Source organism: Perkinsus marinus, assembly GCF_000006405.1.
Source record: "Perkinsus marinus ATCC 50983 genomic scaffold scf_1104296950436, whole genome shotgun sequence".
Taxonomy (NCBI): Eukaryota; Perkinsozoa; order Perkinsida; family Perkinsidae; genus Perkinsus; species Perkinsus marinus.
The window spans coordinates 48,139-64,731 of record NW_003209596.1 but is presented as its reverse complement, the minus strand read 5'-3'; the positions used below and the strand labels follow the sequence as shown (position 1 = coordinate 64,731).

Sequence of the window (16,593 nt, the reverse complement as noted above, 5' to 3'; positions counted from 1 at the left end):
ACGCATGGCGGACCAGTACAGCTTTATAATAGTAGCTAAGGAGGCACCTCACCTGTGGGTGCTACATCACTGGACATCACATGCGCCATGTCAAGTGGAATTGAGCAACTTTCATCGAAAAGTTCCGCGGCGATAGCTTCTTCGTCATCATCCTCTCCATGGTGCACCTTAGTAAACTCACGCCACCAAGCAACTAGCAGCGGATTTGTGACTGAGTGGATGAACTAATCATAACATGACAGTACCACTGAGATGACCTACGGAGGTCCAGCACAGCTTTCTTCAAGTTCATTGCTCTCTGTCCTTCGCCGTCACCACCTTCCTTCTTCGATTCCTGAACACTCATTCACATTCGTTCAAGATACTTTCTGATGTACCCTCAGAGCATGCTTCTTTAAAGCAGCTTCCCGCTTGCCTTCCTTAGTCCGAGCTTCGCGCTCTTTCAAGCTATTCATGAGCCGTCGAATATGGAACTGAGAAATTGCCTGCGGATAGAGCAGTAAGGCTCCCCCTCACCATTCCGAGCACGCATGGGATCACCACCAGCAGGGACATCACTGTCTGAGACAATGATAATACTAGCATTGCTAGCCATACCCCATGCACGTACAAAGCTGATCGCCGTGAATGCCAAGTTCCGTCCGCCTCGTCGTAATCGAACAGAAGTAGCTTGGACGGCCTCATCTCCTGTTGGCTGTAGGTAGCGGAGGAGGAATTCCATTCATTGGATCATTAACTGTCAATCAACCTTACATCCATTCTAACTCGAGATAAGGTAGCCTTATTGAACAAGGAATGTGGTAAATGCATACATGCGAACAACAATGACTATCCAGCATCATCACCTACTCTAAGACAGCATCGAAAGCACCACTAGTGCTGTAGAAATCATCCTTGCACTTTCGAGTAATGCCATAGTACTGAGAAAATGACCTGACAATCTTGAAATGGTGATTTTTCTTGTCTCACCTCGGTGTTTTGTAGCGACTTTGGTGGCAATGGAAATCTTCGTTCGACATTGGTACCGAATATACTGGGTTTAACAGGACGGGGGTCGTTCTGGAGAGGAAGCAGAAAGTCCCATACGATGGACTGATATAACCGACACGCTCACCTTGCATTCCAGCTCCTCATGAGGAGCGTAAACAAAGCCAAAACTGAAGATGGCCTTTCGATAGTTCTCGAGCGTCGGAATAGGTTTGACCGACTGAAAAGAATCATCTCCCTCGAGAAAGGGTGCCCAAGAATGTTACCTTGCCGATAGAGTCTACCCAGTCACTACCAATGGCAGCTGCCACGGCTGCTGGAGGTGGCCCTTTTGTTATCGAACATGACTTATATCTAAGACTCATCCCACATGCTAAAGTGAGAAGCAGTGGCCTCACGTTTCCGATGGTGGAATAGGCCTAGCTTCCGAGAGGTCCATTTCCTTCAGCCACTTTGTTTGGACGCCTATCTCCTTAGCTATCACCTCAGCGAATTGCATAGCAGCTTGATTATCCATGGTCGTCGTAAATCAAAAGCGTCTCAATTTTTCCAGTTTGAATCATGCGCTGACATTCGCGCACGCCCCGAAACCGGTGAAACCTACGCACCTAGGCGTAACTTACACTGAATGGTCGAGAGGTTAGGTGGGATGATTTCCGGAAGTCAGATGGAATTCAGGCAGTGCCTGGGATCTCAAACTGTGCCGCATGGACTCTAGCTATCCGCTAGTAAAGCAAACTGAGGTGATGAAGTCGGTCGACACGTGGTACACGAAGGACTGAGAGTCTGTTTTATGGATACTTTGCGATGGTGAACGTCCGAGCGCCTTCCGAAACCCCATCTTATGTAGGGTGGCCTTCTGCTTGCTTCTCTGATTCCGAGTTAGATTTCGTAACAGTCAATAAATTGCTATCGTCACCTGTGCCTTCTGCGGTGACTGTGCTTTCGGAAGCTTTCTCAGAATCCATCTATATGAGGTTCCGATTTCCACCTAGACTACCCTCGATTCTCCAGTGTGATGGTAGAGAGTATTCATATCGATATCCTTGTACCTTTTCTTTGGCTTTTATCGGTTGTATAGTATTCATCCAGGCTGCAAACGATAACCCTATGACCTCCCAAGATGGTGACCCAAGATGACGGAAAGTGATCATCGGACTCAACACACAGTGTGTTACGCACTGCTAATCTTCAGGAATGATCGTCGGTGTACCTTCTACTGAGTAAGTTTTGGTTTATTTTAATACTTCAAATGGCCACGGCGCCGGCTCTAGCAGCTGCAAGACTTGATGCTCTGCATGGTCTGCTCGGCGACATGTGTGATGACTTGGTGGACCCTATATGGAACTATCTTCCTCCGACTTACCCTAATGGTTGCACTCACATCAAAGGTACACGACTCCCTGATGCTTTCGCCCCCCTCGAGTTTGACTTGATTGACTCGGTCGAACCCACTGAGATGCTAGGCATGATCGGCCCAAGTACTGTTGTCGTTGCTTCTTTGCAAGGCGGCCCGCAAGTGGGTCCGCATCCGCTGTTGGGTGGGTTTGGGATCGACCCTGCTCGCCAGATACCAATGAACGATGCGAGTCAGAAATCTCCCGAGGTAGTCTGTCACCTTGAAGGTGTATTGCAGCATGGTTGTCTGGTCAATGGGCAGCTCTATTACACTCTTATGGATGACCCTATTCACCTTCTCAGAAGACCTGTCCTACGAGGGCCATCCGCCCCAGCGATCATGGAGCTTCCGGAACAATGCCGTCAACTGAAACCAGTTAAGGACTGCCTCTTCCTTGTTGGCATGGAGACTGATTGGCTATACATGCTCAGTCCCAAGAGCCGTGAATTCAAGAAGGTCCTCCGGCTCTCTCGCGATCTTGATCGCCTGATCATCTGGGATGATGAAGACGAATGGGACCCCGGCTTCATCATCCCTGACCCTGTGTTCCAAGATGCTATTCTGGAGAAGGGCCGTCCGACTCACGTTCTTTATACTAAGGGTAACTCCAAACGGGGAGCTCTGTCTTTGGAGGAGAGGTATGGGTATTGTGAAGGAAGCTCCGGAGCACAAGGCCATTGCTTGCCGCTTTGTACCTTTCACCAATGGAAAAGTCTGTGCTGGCTCATTCGGTGGCCAACGTGATGAGATGTTCTTCGTTTACGATATATACAAAGATGCCGTTGTTGCTCCGCCTGAGAGCCATTGCAATATGGAACTTCTCCCCCACTGTGAGTACGAGTGTTTTGGGTACGAGGACATACATTCCCTGACTATTAGTGATGATTGGACGGCCCACATCGCTATCCGTGGGAGACGAGAAGCAGTGCGAGGAAACAGAGTTACTTATTGCGCAGGATACTCTGTCATGAAGCTTCGCCACTATGTGAGGTACACTCGTCATGAGGATCATGGATTCCACATGGAATACATAGAAGAAGAGGAGCGTGAACTGTACGGTTCTGATTACGATAGCGAGGAAAGTGACTTCTGATTGGTTGAGAGGTTATATCAGCGATTGTTTTGCTCAAAGTTATATCAGCGATTGTTTCGACCCCTCCGAATCGAGGGGAGGAGCGGGACTCTATGATTGGTTGTGGAGAGCCACGATGCCTAGCTAAGAACTGCTCAACCACTACTATCCCCCCGGAGTTTTCTTACTATTATGGAGTTGAGTGAACGCAGTTATTGGGAATCGGGGCACCTCTGACTTCGCATCGCCTCCCCCACACGCATACAGTCTAGGTGGGGCCAGTATGCCTGTTAATGGGGCCGATATGCCATAAGGTAGGGCCGATATGTCTGCGACTGAGCACTTGAATTAAACGAGTGCGGATATTAGTTGGGCGCTCGGGTTCCAATGAGGATATCGAATTAGCAGATTAAGGATTCGGTTGACTCATGCTCCAAAGGGAGCGTCTGATTTCATAGAGACCTCGAGTCCATGATCAAAGAGAATGACAACTCGTTGATTCCTCGGGAATCAACGACTCCAACATTAACAATGGCTGAGTCACTTGTATATTTTCTGGCAATTCGATCGTTCGGGAGGTTGCGTGTTAGTCGAGGTGCTAATAGCACCGTGCTATGAGCACGTTATTGCACACAACCCCCGAACGCGAACGCCGCAGTGATGGGGATGAAACTACAGGTTACACGCTCCAAAGCTGTACATGCGGTTGCTTATGCGCTCAGTCTACAGCAGCTTTTCTGCGCGTCGAGGAACGCCATATGCGGAAGTAGTGCTGGCTGATGACTGCGACATCAGTGGCTCTAGACATAGTGCAAGAGATGGTGAGCGTATCCCAAGCACTGTATCAAAGACACCTCTCAATCTGTCTTTATCCCATCCCGCCTTCTCATCGCCCATGGAAAGCCCCCAGTAGGTCATAAGCATTCGATAACTCAGCTCAACAAATGAACGAAGTATGGCGTTATGAAAAACGACAATGAACAACCTGGAGTACTTCCAAGCTTGAACAAGATCACTCATCTCGTTTTCTTCCTCCCGGGCGTTGGAACTAAAAATAAGAGTCAACTGCAAGCAGAGTAAAGTAACGTCTTTACAACGTACCCTCTCGACAGGGGCTGGGTGGTTCCACATCCCACAATCCAACACCATAGAAAACTCGGACCTGATCTCGACGAATAATGGAGAGATGAGAGCAGAGCAAACTCACGCTAGCAATGTCACGTAGCATCTGCAGGCTGGCTGTGATCACATGGAGCTTCGAACCGGGTATTTCAGTCCAATTCACAGGAACCTGATACGAGGGATTTTACAGCAATATCTAGGAAGGCGGTACCTCGACAATGCGGAGCCTCATGAAGCGCGCTAGAAGCACGATTTCGATGTCGAAGGCCCATCTGGACAGAAAACCACCAATGACAACTCAGAGGGTGCTGAGGAGTTTACCGATTGAGATGAAGGCTGCTGAATATATCCCGAGCGGCATCTCTCGTGAAGAGCTTGAAGCCACATTGGGTGTCTCTAATGGATGTACCTAGATATGTGAGTATGAGAGGATAGACCAACATGCCCTAGCCTTACCAACCATAAGCCATACAATCAAGTGGAAACCTGCCATAAGAACCTGAATACCATATTACTACTGCCAAAGAGAGTCCAGTCGGGGCAGACGACCATGTTGCTGGTGTGTAACAGGATTACTCACATTTCGAATAGGGCTTCGCTTCGCTACAGCATCAGTATCTCTGAGGTGATCTCTCGAACCAAAGGTCTGAGGAGGACAGCACCATGACAGAGCCGCACTGGTGGTCGGCTCCAACCCCCACCGCAGCAATGCCTGAATCTTTATTCATGACTTCCTCAAGGCGAGCGAGATCGTCAATTCTAGTAGCGCCGTCTGCATCTACCATGAGTATACGTCGTCCACGAGAGCATCTCACTCCATAACGGACCTGTGTGACCCTCGTCACTAATAACTCCTGTATACCCCCATACCTACAGCCGCTCCCTTTCCCATGTTCCTAGCCAGCCCCACTACGCGGGTATCGATATTCGGAAAGACGTTATCACGTGCCAGACGGAGGGCCACAGCTTCTGTTGCATCCCGAGAGCCATCATTGACTATTATTATCTACATGGTCATTCCACAACAGGAACTCAACCTTAGGCCAACCTTGCCTCAAAGGTCATCGATGGTTCCTTATCGAGTCGTCTACGAAGGTACTAATAAGAAACATGCCCAAGAGCCATCCCTCAGTATAGTCCCTTACCGCTATCGTTTCCTTGTACATGAGAGGCAGCCTCTCTGCTTCATTATATGCTGGCACAACCTGATAGTGGCGATGGATACTTCCTCGTGGGGTGATAGATAAATAGAGTCCTACCAAGCTCAGGTCCACCGATGCCGCTGTATAAATCTGGTTGATGGCATTCTGGGGACTGCTGCCAGACCAAGATATTCGAGCGACCCTGAGATAGTCCGTCCCTGAGATGTGATAAAAGAGTGGTATGGATTATTACGGTGATTGAACCCCTTCGAGCGCCGCGGCCTCCTTCCTCCACACGATATACGGATAGAATAGGAGCACTAAGGCAACGACCACACCTGCTACCAAAAGCACCTCTGGGGCCAGGAAGGCATCTACTACTGGCAGCATGGAAAACAATACTGAACAAACAACACCCAAGGGAAGCATGGCAGCTCTAACCCAATACGACTCAAGCACCGAATAGTCACACACACTAGTTGATTGCGGCTTGAGGTCCAGCACTCTGCCCTTGTTGCATAGCTGTGAACTTCTGCTGGAGTTCCTCCAGCTGAAACGAGAGTGGGGAAAGGTTGTTCTCCTCTAGCACGTCTTACCTCATCGGACTTCTTCTGTAGTTTCTCTTCGAGCTCCTTGACAGTCTCGTTACTCTTATCCCTGAGTAACCTTACCTGCACTATGGAGCTACTGTGAGAATATTACAAATCAGAGGTGATGAACTCCAAACGTTTCTCTACGTTGGACACGGCTTCATCCCTATCCTGTCGTACCTAGTACAGCCTTCTAGCCAACAACGGCATCATCAAGAGCCCCTACCATTATTGGGCCGACGAGCTTCCATATCACACCATCGTCTTCAAGGACATCGAACTCCTGAACGATAACAATGCATGTCTACTATCAAGACCATACCTTGCCGCGCTACGGCCATGGCACTACCTTCTTGACTTGCTCATTCTCGCTCTTCTGTGCCGTGAGTGTGCGCACTTTACCATACAGCTTCTGCAAGCCTAAACCCAATACTCACAATAGTCAGTATAACCTCGAAGACCCTGTATTACGATCCTCCACGTCCTGTATCTCCGTGACCGTATTCTGGTACTGATTCTGTAACGGAGTTGAATGAGCTGCTGACATGATAGTAAGTAGACAAAGCAGAACTGAAAATGATCACACAGATACTCCCACGTGGATGATAGAATCTTGCGAACTTCGTCGTGACGCCACTCGAACACAACTACTGGTAAATCATAAAAAACTTCTACCATCTCTACAAAAAATAGGAAAACTAGGAGCTCTGATGGATCCAACCATGTGAATAGGTAATGGCCGAATCATTGAAAAAGTGACACCACCCATTTCCAACAAGAATGCTGCTACTTGAAGGCCGATAGCCCTGTGACCGCACGTCCAAGAATTAAGGCATGAATGTCATGTGTCCCCTCGTATGTGTTCACAGCTTCCAAGTTCATCACGTGCCTTATGATACCGTACCTTACAATGCACAGCAAAGGATTCTCGATTATACCTCGACCGCCCGTTTGCTACTCATCAACGATCCCATTGCCACCCAGCATGTCCCGAGCTTCCCGAGCGATCGCGAGAGCCTTCCCGCAGTTATTCCGCTTACACATCGATATGACGTTACTATGCAACTAACAGAGCAGCGCAGTGGCCTCTTGTACCGCTGTCCAAAGCGTACCTTATACTCGTCTTTAAGCTGAGTGGCTCGATGGGCCATAAGAGTCATAGAATGGATCTCGGTCAGCTGGTCAGCCAACTTCTTCTGTATCAGCTAAGACAGAATAACTTGCCACCACTGATGATACAATACACGAAGATTTCAGTACTGAGAAGACTGAAGGCCCATGAGGGGGAGGGTGAATCGAGATAGGTGATACTGAGTAAAGCACTTGAGTATGACCTGATTAGCTGCCAATGGTCGGCCGAATTGTTTCCTATCCATCGTATATCCTCTAGCAGTTTCCATACAGTACTCGGCAGCTCCAATAACTCCCCAGGCAATCCCTAACACACTGCGCTGCGCTCAAGTAAAATACATCATATTACCGAGACGGGCTGAGTTGAGGCAAGCAAAGGGACCTTTCATCCCCACTACACCGGGTAGGAGGGACTCTTCTGGTACGAATACATCGTCCATTAGAATCATGCCTACATCTATAACTTCACCGAATCCTGGTGCTAATACGAACTACCAGTAGGAGACGCTCGTAAGGAGAACTTTCCGAGGATCTTAGGGCAGGACACCCCCTTCCATTCGGTCTCAACCAAGAAACCTCTAACCTGTATAATGCCAGCATCACCGCTATGATGCCTTGATGTAGCCTACCTGGCCGTCAGTGTCACACTTAGCCCAGACTACACAGACGTCAGCTATGGGAGAATTGGTGATCCAGTTTTTGGACCCATGAAGCTTCCAACCACCGTCGACCTTCTTGGCAGTAGTCTCCATCCCACTGGGGTCCGACCCATGATTGGGCTCAGTGAGGCCAAAGCAACCGATCTTGGTCCCTACATCGGCGCCTTGTATATGATGCCATATGAAATGACCTACCTTTGGCTAGCTCTGGTAGCCATCGGGATTTCTGCTCCTCACTGCCGAATATGTTTATGGGGTGCATTACTAAACTGGACTGCACCGAGAACGCCGAGCGGAAGGCTGAGTCTACTCTCTCGACCTCTCGAGCTATGAGGCCGTACGCCACAGAGCTGGCACCTGGGATAGAGAACTCGGGCCTATACCCCGACGAGTAGACCCTACGCTACCGGCACAGCCGTAACCCTCTATGAAGGGCCCTAGCAAACCGTTCTTCCCGAACTCCAGGAAGACTTCCTTATTGAAGGTCTCATTGCGGAAGCCGTCGAGCACGGTCGGCATTAGGACGGCATCAGCAAAAGCGCGGGCGGAGTCCCTGACGGTGATGGTAGAATGAGGGCCTCCTCCTCGTGATGGTCCTACCGAATGAGCCTCTCCTCCTCAGTGAGCATATCCTCCAACATGAACATGTCCCTCCAGTGTGTGTCATGGTCCCACCTATTACCACCTCAGTTGATTTCAAAGGAGCATGTCTATGGTAGCGTCTTACTTGAATGGATCCCCGCCTTGCTTGACTTTGGCTGCCGCAGCGGCTGTACAGAAGCCTCTAGAAAGAGCCCGACCTCGAGAGACTACGTGTGTTAGCATAAGACCAGGAAGAGGAAATGGCTGGAAATGGCGTGAGATCGCAGAGTAGCCGATCAAGTGCAATGACAGAGGCCATACTATTATACACTATCCATAGAGCATCGATCATGGCCGTTTCGATGTATTCGAGCCAACGATTGAATGTGGAAAATAAATCCCGTTTTCTGTGCGTTTTTACACGCGCTAAAACAGTCTAAGACTCCAGGTACAAGTCCCAGTGACTTTTGTGTTACAGAGTTTGCTCATGGGCGCTATCATCACTTCATCTCTCTCGTTAACTGTGATTCGTAGTGTAGTCTGGGAGTTATCTTCCCACTCAGTTCCTCGTGGTAGCTCTCCACAATGTCAGCGGCATCCGAGGAGCAGATCCGTCCGGGATGCTCGATACACGATGTACAGTTCATGTAGTATACGGGGTAGGGGGTTTAGGGAGGCCAAGGTGTGGTATGCTGAGAGAAGCGATGCATATTAGACTGAGGATAGCCGGCAAGGAGCTGCCGAGGGTGTACCGGGTTCGTCGTGGCAGGTACATGTCCCCGAAGGAGATTCAGGATATATCTGTTAAGGAAATCACAGAGGTTGCTGCTTTCGGCAACCTGGCGGGTGCCCCCTTGCCCGACGGTTTGTAATACCAGCGAGGAATCTCAGGGTTGTTCGGGTAACGCAACTATTTAGATACGACCCCGCATTGGGACCCCTCCATATTGGCGATCTGTGCAAAACCTGTGGCCTGGGGGTAGCCACCACTGCCTTGCGGGACCCTCAGCCCTACCTCTCTGTTCTCAGGTCCACGACTGTCCTGGTCATTTAGGTCACATTAAGCTCGCTACTGATGTGTACAATCCGTTCCTCATACGAACATTGTAATACGCGCACATGCCTCCCCTTAGGCCCTCCGCTCTACCATCGGTGTTGTCTAGGTACAATGTGTTGCGTAGAATGTGCACTTCTTGCAATCACTTCCGTGTCCGCGAGGCTGTAACTCAGAGGTGAGAGCGCTAGTGTCACCTTTTAGCCGCGTATTTGGTCCTGACAGATATTGCGATCGATTCAAGCTCATCCTTGCTGGTCTTGAACCCGAGTCTCATGATGTTGTCATGGAGCCTTGCGACGAGAAAACTAAGTAAAGTGTGGTAGACTCGTGTTTGATCATAAGTTCCCTTAGATCGGCGATGGAGAGGGATATGACCTCAGATCCCAATGCGGACAGCCGAGAGGCATTCGTTGAGCATGCTAGTAGGGCACTACTTGAGGGGCCTGCCAGTCTGAGGTTCATGCTGTAGGTTATGAGGATGGCTCATCGTCTTACGTACCGTACATCATGGGGCATGGTGAGGAACAGAACAGGGTCAAAGCTTTGGTCAAACAGCTGGGCCTAGCCCATAATGAGGTTAATGATAACCTCGAGAAACTAGTTGCGAAGAACACTAGCTGGGGCATAAGTGAGTTATGAGATCCTCTGTATACGTTGGGAGTTCGGCTTGTTGCCTTCTCAGGTAGCTCAGGTGAGATACAAGCCTGGAACGACCTGGTGGCGGAGTTCGAGAATGAGGTCTCTGTTGCAGTATGCCCCAACTGCAAGGCTAAGTCGGAGCTTTTCCGTAAACTAACCGTAACAATGGTGGCGGCTGATCGATTTTGAGCCTTTAGGCGTTGATGGATATAACAAGATCTTCCGGAAGCTTCGAGGCAAGGCCGCTGAGAAGTTCGTCACTCCAACTTACGTAGGCTTCTGCTCAGCTGTAGTGTGTAGTTGAACTCGAGTGTAGGTACGCAACCTCCTCCACAAGCTGTGGCGTGAGGAGAGGCAGGTCCTCGAGTTCTTGTTCCCGGCCTCGGTCGGTCGTGGAGAGGATATCTTCTTCATGCAGAATATTGTGGTACCGCCTAATAAGCTCAGACCTCTACGTTTTGGTGGTGACAGTGATGACAATCAAGGATTCTTACCGGCCTCCACGGTCTGTTTGAAGAACATCCTAGAGTCGAATCTCCTACTCAAACAGCTGCTTGAGACGGATCAGGAGGCTGTGGAGAACCCAAATGAGAGGGAGAAGGGTAAGTTTGGGTATGTGGTCAGTTTGTGATGCATTGTGCTATACTCAGCTGGCGATGCCTTGCCGAACCTCATATCGGATGAGGATGAGACTATGAAGCCTGTTGACAACACTCCTCAGAGAGGGCCTATGACCACTCTTGGAACTGCACTCATTGACTTGCAGAATAACGTAAATAACTATCTAGATTCTGCTAAGAGCGGCAAGGCCCAGAACAAGGTCGTGGCATTTGGTGTACGACAGCTTCTTGAGAGGAAGCAGGGTCTATTCAGAATGAAGATGATGGGCAAGCGTGTTAATTACGCTGCTCGTAGTGTTATCAGTCCGGATGTCTCTCTGGAGACTAACCAGATTGGTCTCCCCATGTTCGCGGCTCTACAGCTGACTGTGCCCGAGCCGGTCAACTCCTTTAACGTAGACTACCTGCGGGCGTTGGTGGAGAATGGTCCCGATAAGTACCCAGGCGCCGCTGCTGTAGTGTTCCCGGATGGCAAGCTGGTGTCACTGAAGGGTCGACAACCTCATCAAAGGAAGGCTATTGCTAGGAGTCTATATCAGAGTACCAACCCAGATAAGAAGCCTAGAGTGGTGCTCAGGCATGTTAGAGATGGCGATCCTCTGCTGGTGAATCGTCAGCCCACCTTGCATAAGCCAGGCATTATGGCTCTGTTCGTGAAGGTAGTTGGGACTGGTCCTTTGAGGTAGTTTGAAAGCTCATGTCAGGTACTCAGTAAGGAGAAGACCATCCGAATGCATTACTCCAACTGTAACACATTCAATGCCGATTTCGATGGTGATGAGATCAACTTGCATTGTCCTCAAGACTCTAATGCCAGAGCTGAAGCCATCTATATAGCCTCTGCCGATCACCAGTATCTGGGGCCTACCTCTGGCAAGCCCCTTCGTGGTCTCATCCAGGATCATGTTGTCTCTGGTGTATTCCTTACTGCAAGGGATCACTTCATGAGGAAGACCGAAGTCCAGAATCTCATCTACACTGCCATGCGAGCCGCTATAGAAGGCGACACCTCGGGCATTGGTAGTGTCAAATCTAGAGGGCAGGTGACCAAGCTTACCACCCCTGCTGGGGTGCCCAAGGACTTCAGAATTGTCATGGAGCCTCCAGTCATCGTAAAGCCACAGACATTGTGGACAGGAAAGCAGGTCATCACCATCTTCCTCAAGAGTCTTATTAAGTTCGCTACTCACAGTACGGATAAAGCCATCGTCAATGGCTTTAATCACCATGCTAAGGCCAAGACCCCTGGCGATCTCTGGGGTGGTGTCAGTGATGGTAACAAGGAGGAGCAGATGGTCACTATTAGAGATACTGAGCTCATAGAGGGTGTCCTGGATAAGGCATCCTTTGGTGCTACTGCTAATGGTCTTACACATCTCTTCTATGAGCTGTGTGGTCCTAAGGCTGCTGGACTACTACTCACTGGTAAGTTGATGGTAGTCTTTGATAAGGGAGTACGCTCTATTGCTCAGGTATGGGTAGGATGCTCACCCTCTACCTCCAGTACCATGGCTTCACTTGTGCTATGCGGGATCTTCTTATCACTCCTGAGGGTGACGAGGCAAGGTTGCAGATGTTGAGGAAGGCTAGGGAAGACTCCTGGAATAAGATCAGAGATTGGGTGAAAGAGAATAGCCCGGAGGAAGCTAACGTCAAGACTCTACATAAACTCCAGAAGGAGATAGGTACTTGGTGGAATATTCGATAGGTTGAGAGCGGAGTGGTATGAACGATCAGGTAAGTTGTATGCAGCGGACCCTAAGGTTCAACACCCCATGTTCGAAGAGTTGGAGGAAACGATGCTGTCCACCAATAGGGATTACTGGGGAAGTAAACAGGCGCTGATGCATTCACTGTGGTGGATGAGATATCCTCGTTTTCAGAACTCATTGACATCCTATTCCCTAAGGGCCAGGTGTCTCCATTCCCGGATAACTGTTTCTCGGCTATGGTCAGCACAGGTAACGTCACGTCATAACATGCTTACTGATTACTCATATGGATGGTGTGTAGGTGCTAAGGGTTCGAAGGTGAATCACTCAATGATTGACGCCATGTTGGGCCAGCAGGAACTGGAGGGACATCGTGCTCCTCGTATGAGGAATCAGCGATTCCTTCCCAGTTTTGCCCAGTATGATATCGGCCCGAGAGCTGGTGGTTACATTACCGACAGGTGAGCATCAATAATGCGGGTCTTACTGTCTTGGAATCTGCGCTTTAGATTCCTGACTGGATATCGACCACAAGAGTTCTTCTACCATTGTATGGCTGGTAGAGAGGGCCTTGTTGATACTGCTGTGAAGACAGCAAGGTGAGCAGCTTGGGAGTTCTTCTACTTCTTATCCAATGCCTTGGTGTATAGATCTGGATACTTACAGAGATGTTTGGTGAAGAACTTGGAGGGTATTACTATCAACTATGACTACACTGTTCGGGATACTGACTCATCGATCGTCGAGTTCCTTTATGGTGAGGATGGTATGGATGTGACCAAGGTCAGCCATTTGGAACAGTAAGGTTACCTCACTGGGTCAACGCTCTCCTATTATCTTTCAATAGATTCGATGTGTTGGATGAGAACTCTGCCTTCATGGCCAAGAGTGCTGCTGTCGCTAAGGAGGAGGCTAAGATGGAGAGCAACTTGCCGGCCCTTTATCGGAAGTGGGCGGAGAAGCCTCAGAGTGGCCGAAGGACCAAGGACCTCGTGAAGGAGGTGAGGGAATCTATACGTGTATGATGGGCGGATGGTGGCAATTAGGTTAATGCTAGCGATAAGCTGCGAGACGAGGAGAAGGAGCACATCGCGTTTGTGGTGAAGGATACTCATACGAACGGAGGCAAGGCTCCTCCTATGAACAGCATGCTACCCCCATGGAGGTATTACTCTTCGACTCTTATGACGAGAGCCCTTGCAACTAAGCGCTAGTTCTGAAGTAGTATGTTGTCCTTCTCAAGGTTCACTGGTGCTATGTCCGAGCGAGAGGAGAATGCATTGACGGAGTATCTCTCCCATAGACCGGAGGAGTTGGAGAAGAAGATGCCCACTGAGGAGTTCCGTGATGTTATCATGCATAAATACGCTAGGTGGGTTGGGCAGTGATCTCTTCTGCTCCATTATTGACCTTTTCTCAGGACCCTCGCGGATCCCGGTGAGGCTGTTGGTACCTTGGCTGCTCAGGTGAGGCTGAGATTCGTTGAACTGTTGAGCGACGATGAGAAGTGGTATTCCTTTGTCAGGGTATGGGAGAGCCCTCTACCCAGATGACCCTGAATACCTTCCATCTTGCTGGTCATGGTGGTGTTAACGTCACATTGGGTATCCCTCGACTGAGGGAGATCGTACAGGTAAGGTATCTCGCCTCGCTGTGGATCACATAGAGTATTGCGCTATTCTCAGACCGCATCTCGCCACCTGGAAACCCCTGCTATGGAATTCCCTGTGCTCGGGGGAGTTAAGGTTGCGGAGGAGCTTAAGGTAATGATCAAGGGAGTGGCGCTATGGTGTGTCTCGAATCGTCACTGTGTTCAGGGTAAGATGACACGAGTGTCTCTGAAGGACGTGGTTGTGGCGACCCACGTGTTGGAGTCGGTAACTGCGGCCCAGCCTAGTGGGGAGACCATGCGAACCTACGAGCTTGTGGTAAGTACTCCATGAACTGCCATCACGATGCTAGATGAGTTTCCCTCGGGCAGGTTGAACTGGTTGACCCCGTTATGATCCAGAAAGCATATCCTAGCTTGTCACAGACAGCCATTGCTCACTTCCTGGACCATGACTTCCGAGATAAGCTTAACTCAAATCTCAAGAAGTTCATCAAGATATCTGAGAGCACATCTACGGTGAGGCGTTCCTCTGTGGTCCTCCGTGGATCGACATGGTTCTGTTCAGATCACATCACGTAAGGCCCAGCAAGAGGAGGGAGCAGCTGATGTGTTCAATGAGATTCCCGAGGATGAGAATAATGCTGAGCAGAAGGATCAAGGCGATGAAAGCCAGAATGTCACACGTACACTAGCCCAGCGTGCCCGAGCTACCGATGAGGAGAGGGAGGCCGAGCTTGATAGGATGGAGGCTGCTAGCGGTAGGCGTGCAGGGGATGCTCTGTATGTATATTGATTGTGGGTGTAGATGCCGATGATGCTGATGAAGGACAGTATGATGACCCTGTTGATGACGCAGCAGCAGGTGATGATGATAAGAAGGATGATGTAGTAGAGGAGTGGTATGATGTGGTGCAAGTGGCATTATCTCAGGATGAGGCCGAGGAGGACAACGAGACTCCCGCAGCTGAGGAAGGCACTCAAGGGTAAAAAGATCGTGTAGTAGTGGTGCTGTAACTTTGAGCGTTGGTATCTTCAGGCCTGCTCTCGGAGGGCAGACTACTGCTGAGGAGTATCAGGTCTCCAAGACTAAGAACTCGACTGAAGTCATCTTCAACAAGTCTGGACGTCTATACGGCCCGAAGTAAGGTCTCGCTTTCGTTATACAGTGAGTGCATCGATGATCATTCTATGTCGTCGTTTAGGTTCGTTCTCCGTTCCCGACCACTTGAGCTCTCCCAGGGCATCTCTCGGAAGATTCTCATCCTGGAGGCTGTCGCAGATCTCTGCTCTGATCTATACATCCAGCAGACCCCTGGCATCACCAGCGTCCATGTGGTGGAGCCCCGTCCTGGTCAGTCAGATAAGGTCACGATTGAGACTGAAGGTGAGCCTCCTTCTCTGCATGGTTAGTAGCAACTTATAACCATCCTCGTAGGTGTTAACCTCGATATTGCATGGGGCCTTGATGGCATCGACCATGACCGCATAGTCACCAATGATATCGGTCTTATCTTGGATCGGTATGGTGTAGAGGTAGCAGTGTTCAGGCAATTATGGTATGCAAAATGGTTGTTCCCGTTGTAGGCGGCACGTGCGGCTATAGTCCAAGAGGTGCTCCGAGTGTTCGGTCACTACGGCATCGGTGTCGACCCCAGGCATTTGATGCTCATCTCTGACTACATGACTCATCATGGAGGGTAGTGACAGTATTAAGCTGAGCTTATTAGCAGTAATGTTCCTCCCTTCCAGGTTCCGTCCCTTCAGCCGTAGAGGTATGGAGGCCCACGCATCCCCATGGCTGCAGATGACATTCGAGACTAGTGTTAACTTCCTCACTAAGGTAGGGCAGGCTTCTCACATAGGCTATGCAGGAGCTGTCATCATGTACAGGCCTGTAACAATGCACAGTATGATACCTTGAAGAGTCCAGCTGGGTCCATCATCGTCGGCAAGCAGGCCAGTGTTGGTACGTGGAGAATGGGTAACCTCCACTCTTACTATTCATTCGTCCATAGGTACTGGATGCTTCGATCTACGTATGGAGATGCCCAAGAGTGTACGGGGACTTGCTAAGGATGAGCTGACTACTCAGGTCAAGAAGCCGAAGAAGGAATTCGTAGGGAGGCTAGCTATGGTATGGATCACCGCATGCTGTGTTCGATTAGGTCTTCGCGTGATATATATGGGAGGTCGGCCAGTGGTGTTGTGAAGGTCGATAACGTATTTACCAAGAGAGCTCCGATTATGCTCGCTACTTCACGCTATATAG

General features: G+C 49.7%; 6 protein-coding genes across 6 annotated transcripts; 2 read left to right on the top strand and 4 right to left on the bottom strand.

Moving 5' to 3' along the window:
• Positions 1-845: 845 nt before the first annotated feature.
• Positions 846-1,504, bottom strand: Pmar_PMAR018471 (hypothetical protein; the record flags this gene model as incomplete). Its single annotated transcript, XM_002777989.1, has 5 exons — positions 846-920; positions 970-1,059; positions 1,115-1,207; positions 1,254-1,341; positions 1,386-1,504. 5 exons carry the CDS (start codon positions 1,502-1,504, stop codon positions 846-848), a joined length of 465 nt encoding a protein of 154 aa, XP_002778035.1.
• Positions 1,505-2,239: 735 nt separating this feature from the next.
• Positions 2,240-3,479, top strand: Pmar_PMAR018470 (hypothetical protein; the record flags this gene model as incomplete). Its single annotated transcript, XM_002777988.1, has 2 exons — positions 2,240-3,024; positions 3,266-3,479. The coding sequence occupies 2 exons, from the start codon at positions 2,240-2,242 to the stop codon at positions 3,477-3,479; spliced, it is 999 nt and encodes a 332-aa protein (XP_002778034.1).
• Positions 3,480-4,548: 1,069 nt separating this feature from the next.
• Pmar_PMAR018469 (dolichyl phosphate glucosyltransferase, putative) lies at positions 4,549-6,112 on the bottom strand (the record flags this gene model as incomplete). Its single annotated transcript, XM_002777987.1, has 11 exons — positions 4,549-4,620; positions 4,666-4,749; positions 4,792-4,852; positions 4,902-4,989; positions 5,037-5,079; positions 5,161-5,226; positions 5,282-5,407; positions 5,455-5,586; positions 5,634-5,678; positions 5,726-5,924; positions 5,976-6,112. 11 exons carry the CDS (start codon positions 6,110-6,112, stop codon positions 4,549-4,551), a joined length of 1,053 nt encoding a protein of 350 aa, XP_002778033.1.
• An 85-nt stretch (positions 6,113-6,197) lies between these two features.
• Positions 6,198-6,859, bottom strand: Pmar_PMAR018468 (prefoldin subunit, putative; the record flags this gene model as incomplete). Its single annotated transcript, XM_002777986.1, has 6 exons — positions 6,198-6,272; positions 6,319-6,379; positions 6,425-6,492; positions 6,539-6,595; positions 6,662-6,732; positions 6,784-6,859. The coding sequence occupies 6 exons, from the start codon at positions 6,857-6,859 to the stop codon at positions 6,198-6,200; spliced, it is 408 nt and encodes a 135-aa protein (XP_002778032.1).
• Positions 6,860-7,005: 146 nt separating this feature from the next.
• On the bottom strand, positions 7,006-8,927 carry Pmar_PMAR018467 (Glutaryl-CoA dehydrogenase, putative; the record flags this gene model as incomplete). Its single annotated transcript, XM_002777985.1, has 11 exons — positions 7,006-7,216; positions 7,271-7,377; positions 7,425-7,517; positions 7,647-7,750; positions 7,793-7,894; positions 7,939-8,026; positions 8,073-8,254; positions 8,298-8,459; positions 8,510-8,655; positions 8,703-8,777; positions 8,830-8,927. 11 exons carry the CDS (start codon positions 8,925-8,927, stop codon positions 7,099-7,101), a joined length of 1,275 nt encoding a protein of 424 aa, XP_002778031.1. The 3' UTR covers positions 7,006-7,098.
• A 342-nt stretch (positions 8,928-9,269) lies between these two features.
• Pmar_PMAR018466 (DNA-directed RNA polymerase I largest subunit, putative) lies at positions 9,270-16,589 on the top strand (the record flags this gene model as incomplete). The annotated part of the gene is made up of 37 exons (XM_002777984.1): positions 9,270-9,331; positions 9,454-9,552; positions 9,603-9,663; positions 9,714-9,790; positions 9,848-9,916; positions 9,964-10,050; positions 10,093-10,163; positions 10,211-10,369; positions 10,424-10,528; positions 10,578-10,651; positions 10,697-10,982; positions 11,031-11,659; positions 11,705-12,425; positions 12,473-12,685; positions 12,738-12,830; positions 12,884-12,961; positions 13,014-13,173; positions 13,222-13,311; positions 13,363-13,512; positions 13,560-13,713; positions 13,759-13,877; positions 13,956-14,084; positions 14,133-14,178; positions 14,238-14,345; positions 14,398-14,475; positions 14,530-14,640; positions 14,694-14,840; positions 14,890-15,082; positions 15,130-15,307; positions 15,361-15,465; positions 15,527-15,708; positions 15,760-15,857; positions 15,909-16,021; positions 16,074-16,164; positions 16,215-16,290; positions 16,340-16,440; positions 16,490-16,589. 37 exons carry the CDS (start codon positions 9,270-9,272, stop codon positions 16,499-16,501), a joined length of 5,325 nt encoding a protein of 1,774 aa, XP_002778030.1. The 3' UTR covers positions 16,502-16,589.
• Positions 16,590-16,593: the final 4 nt, after the last annotated feature.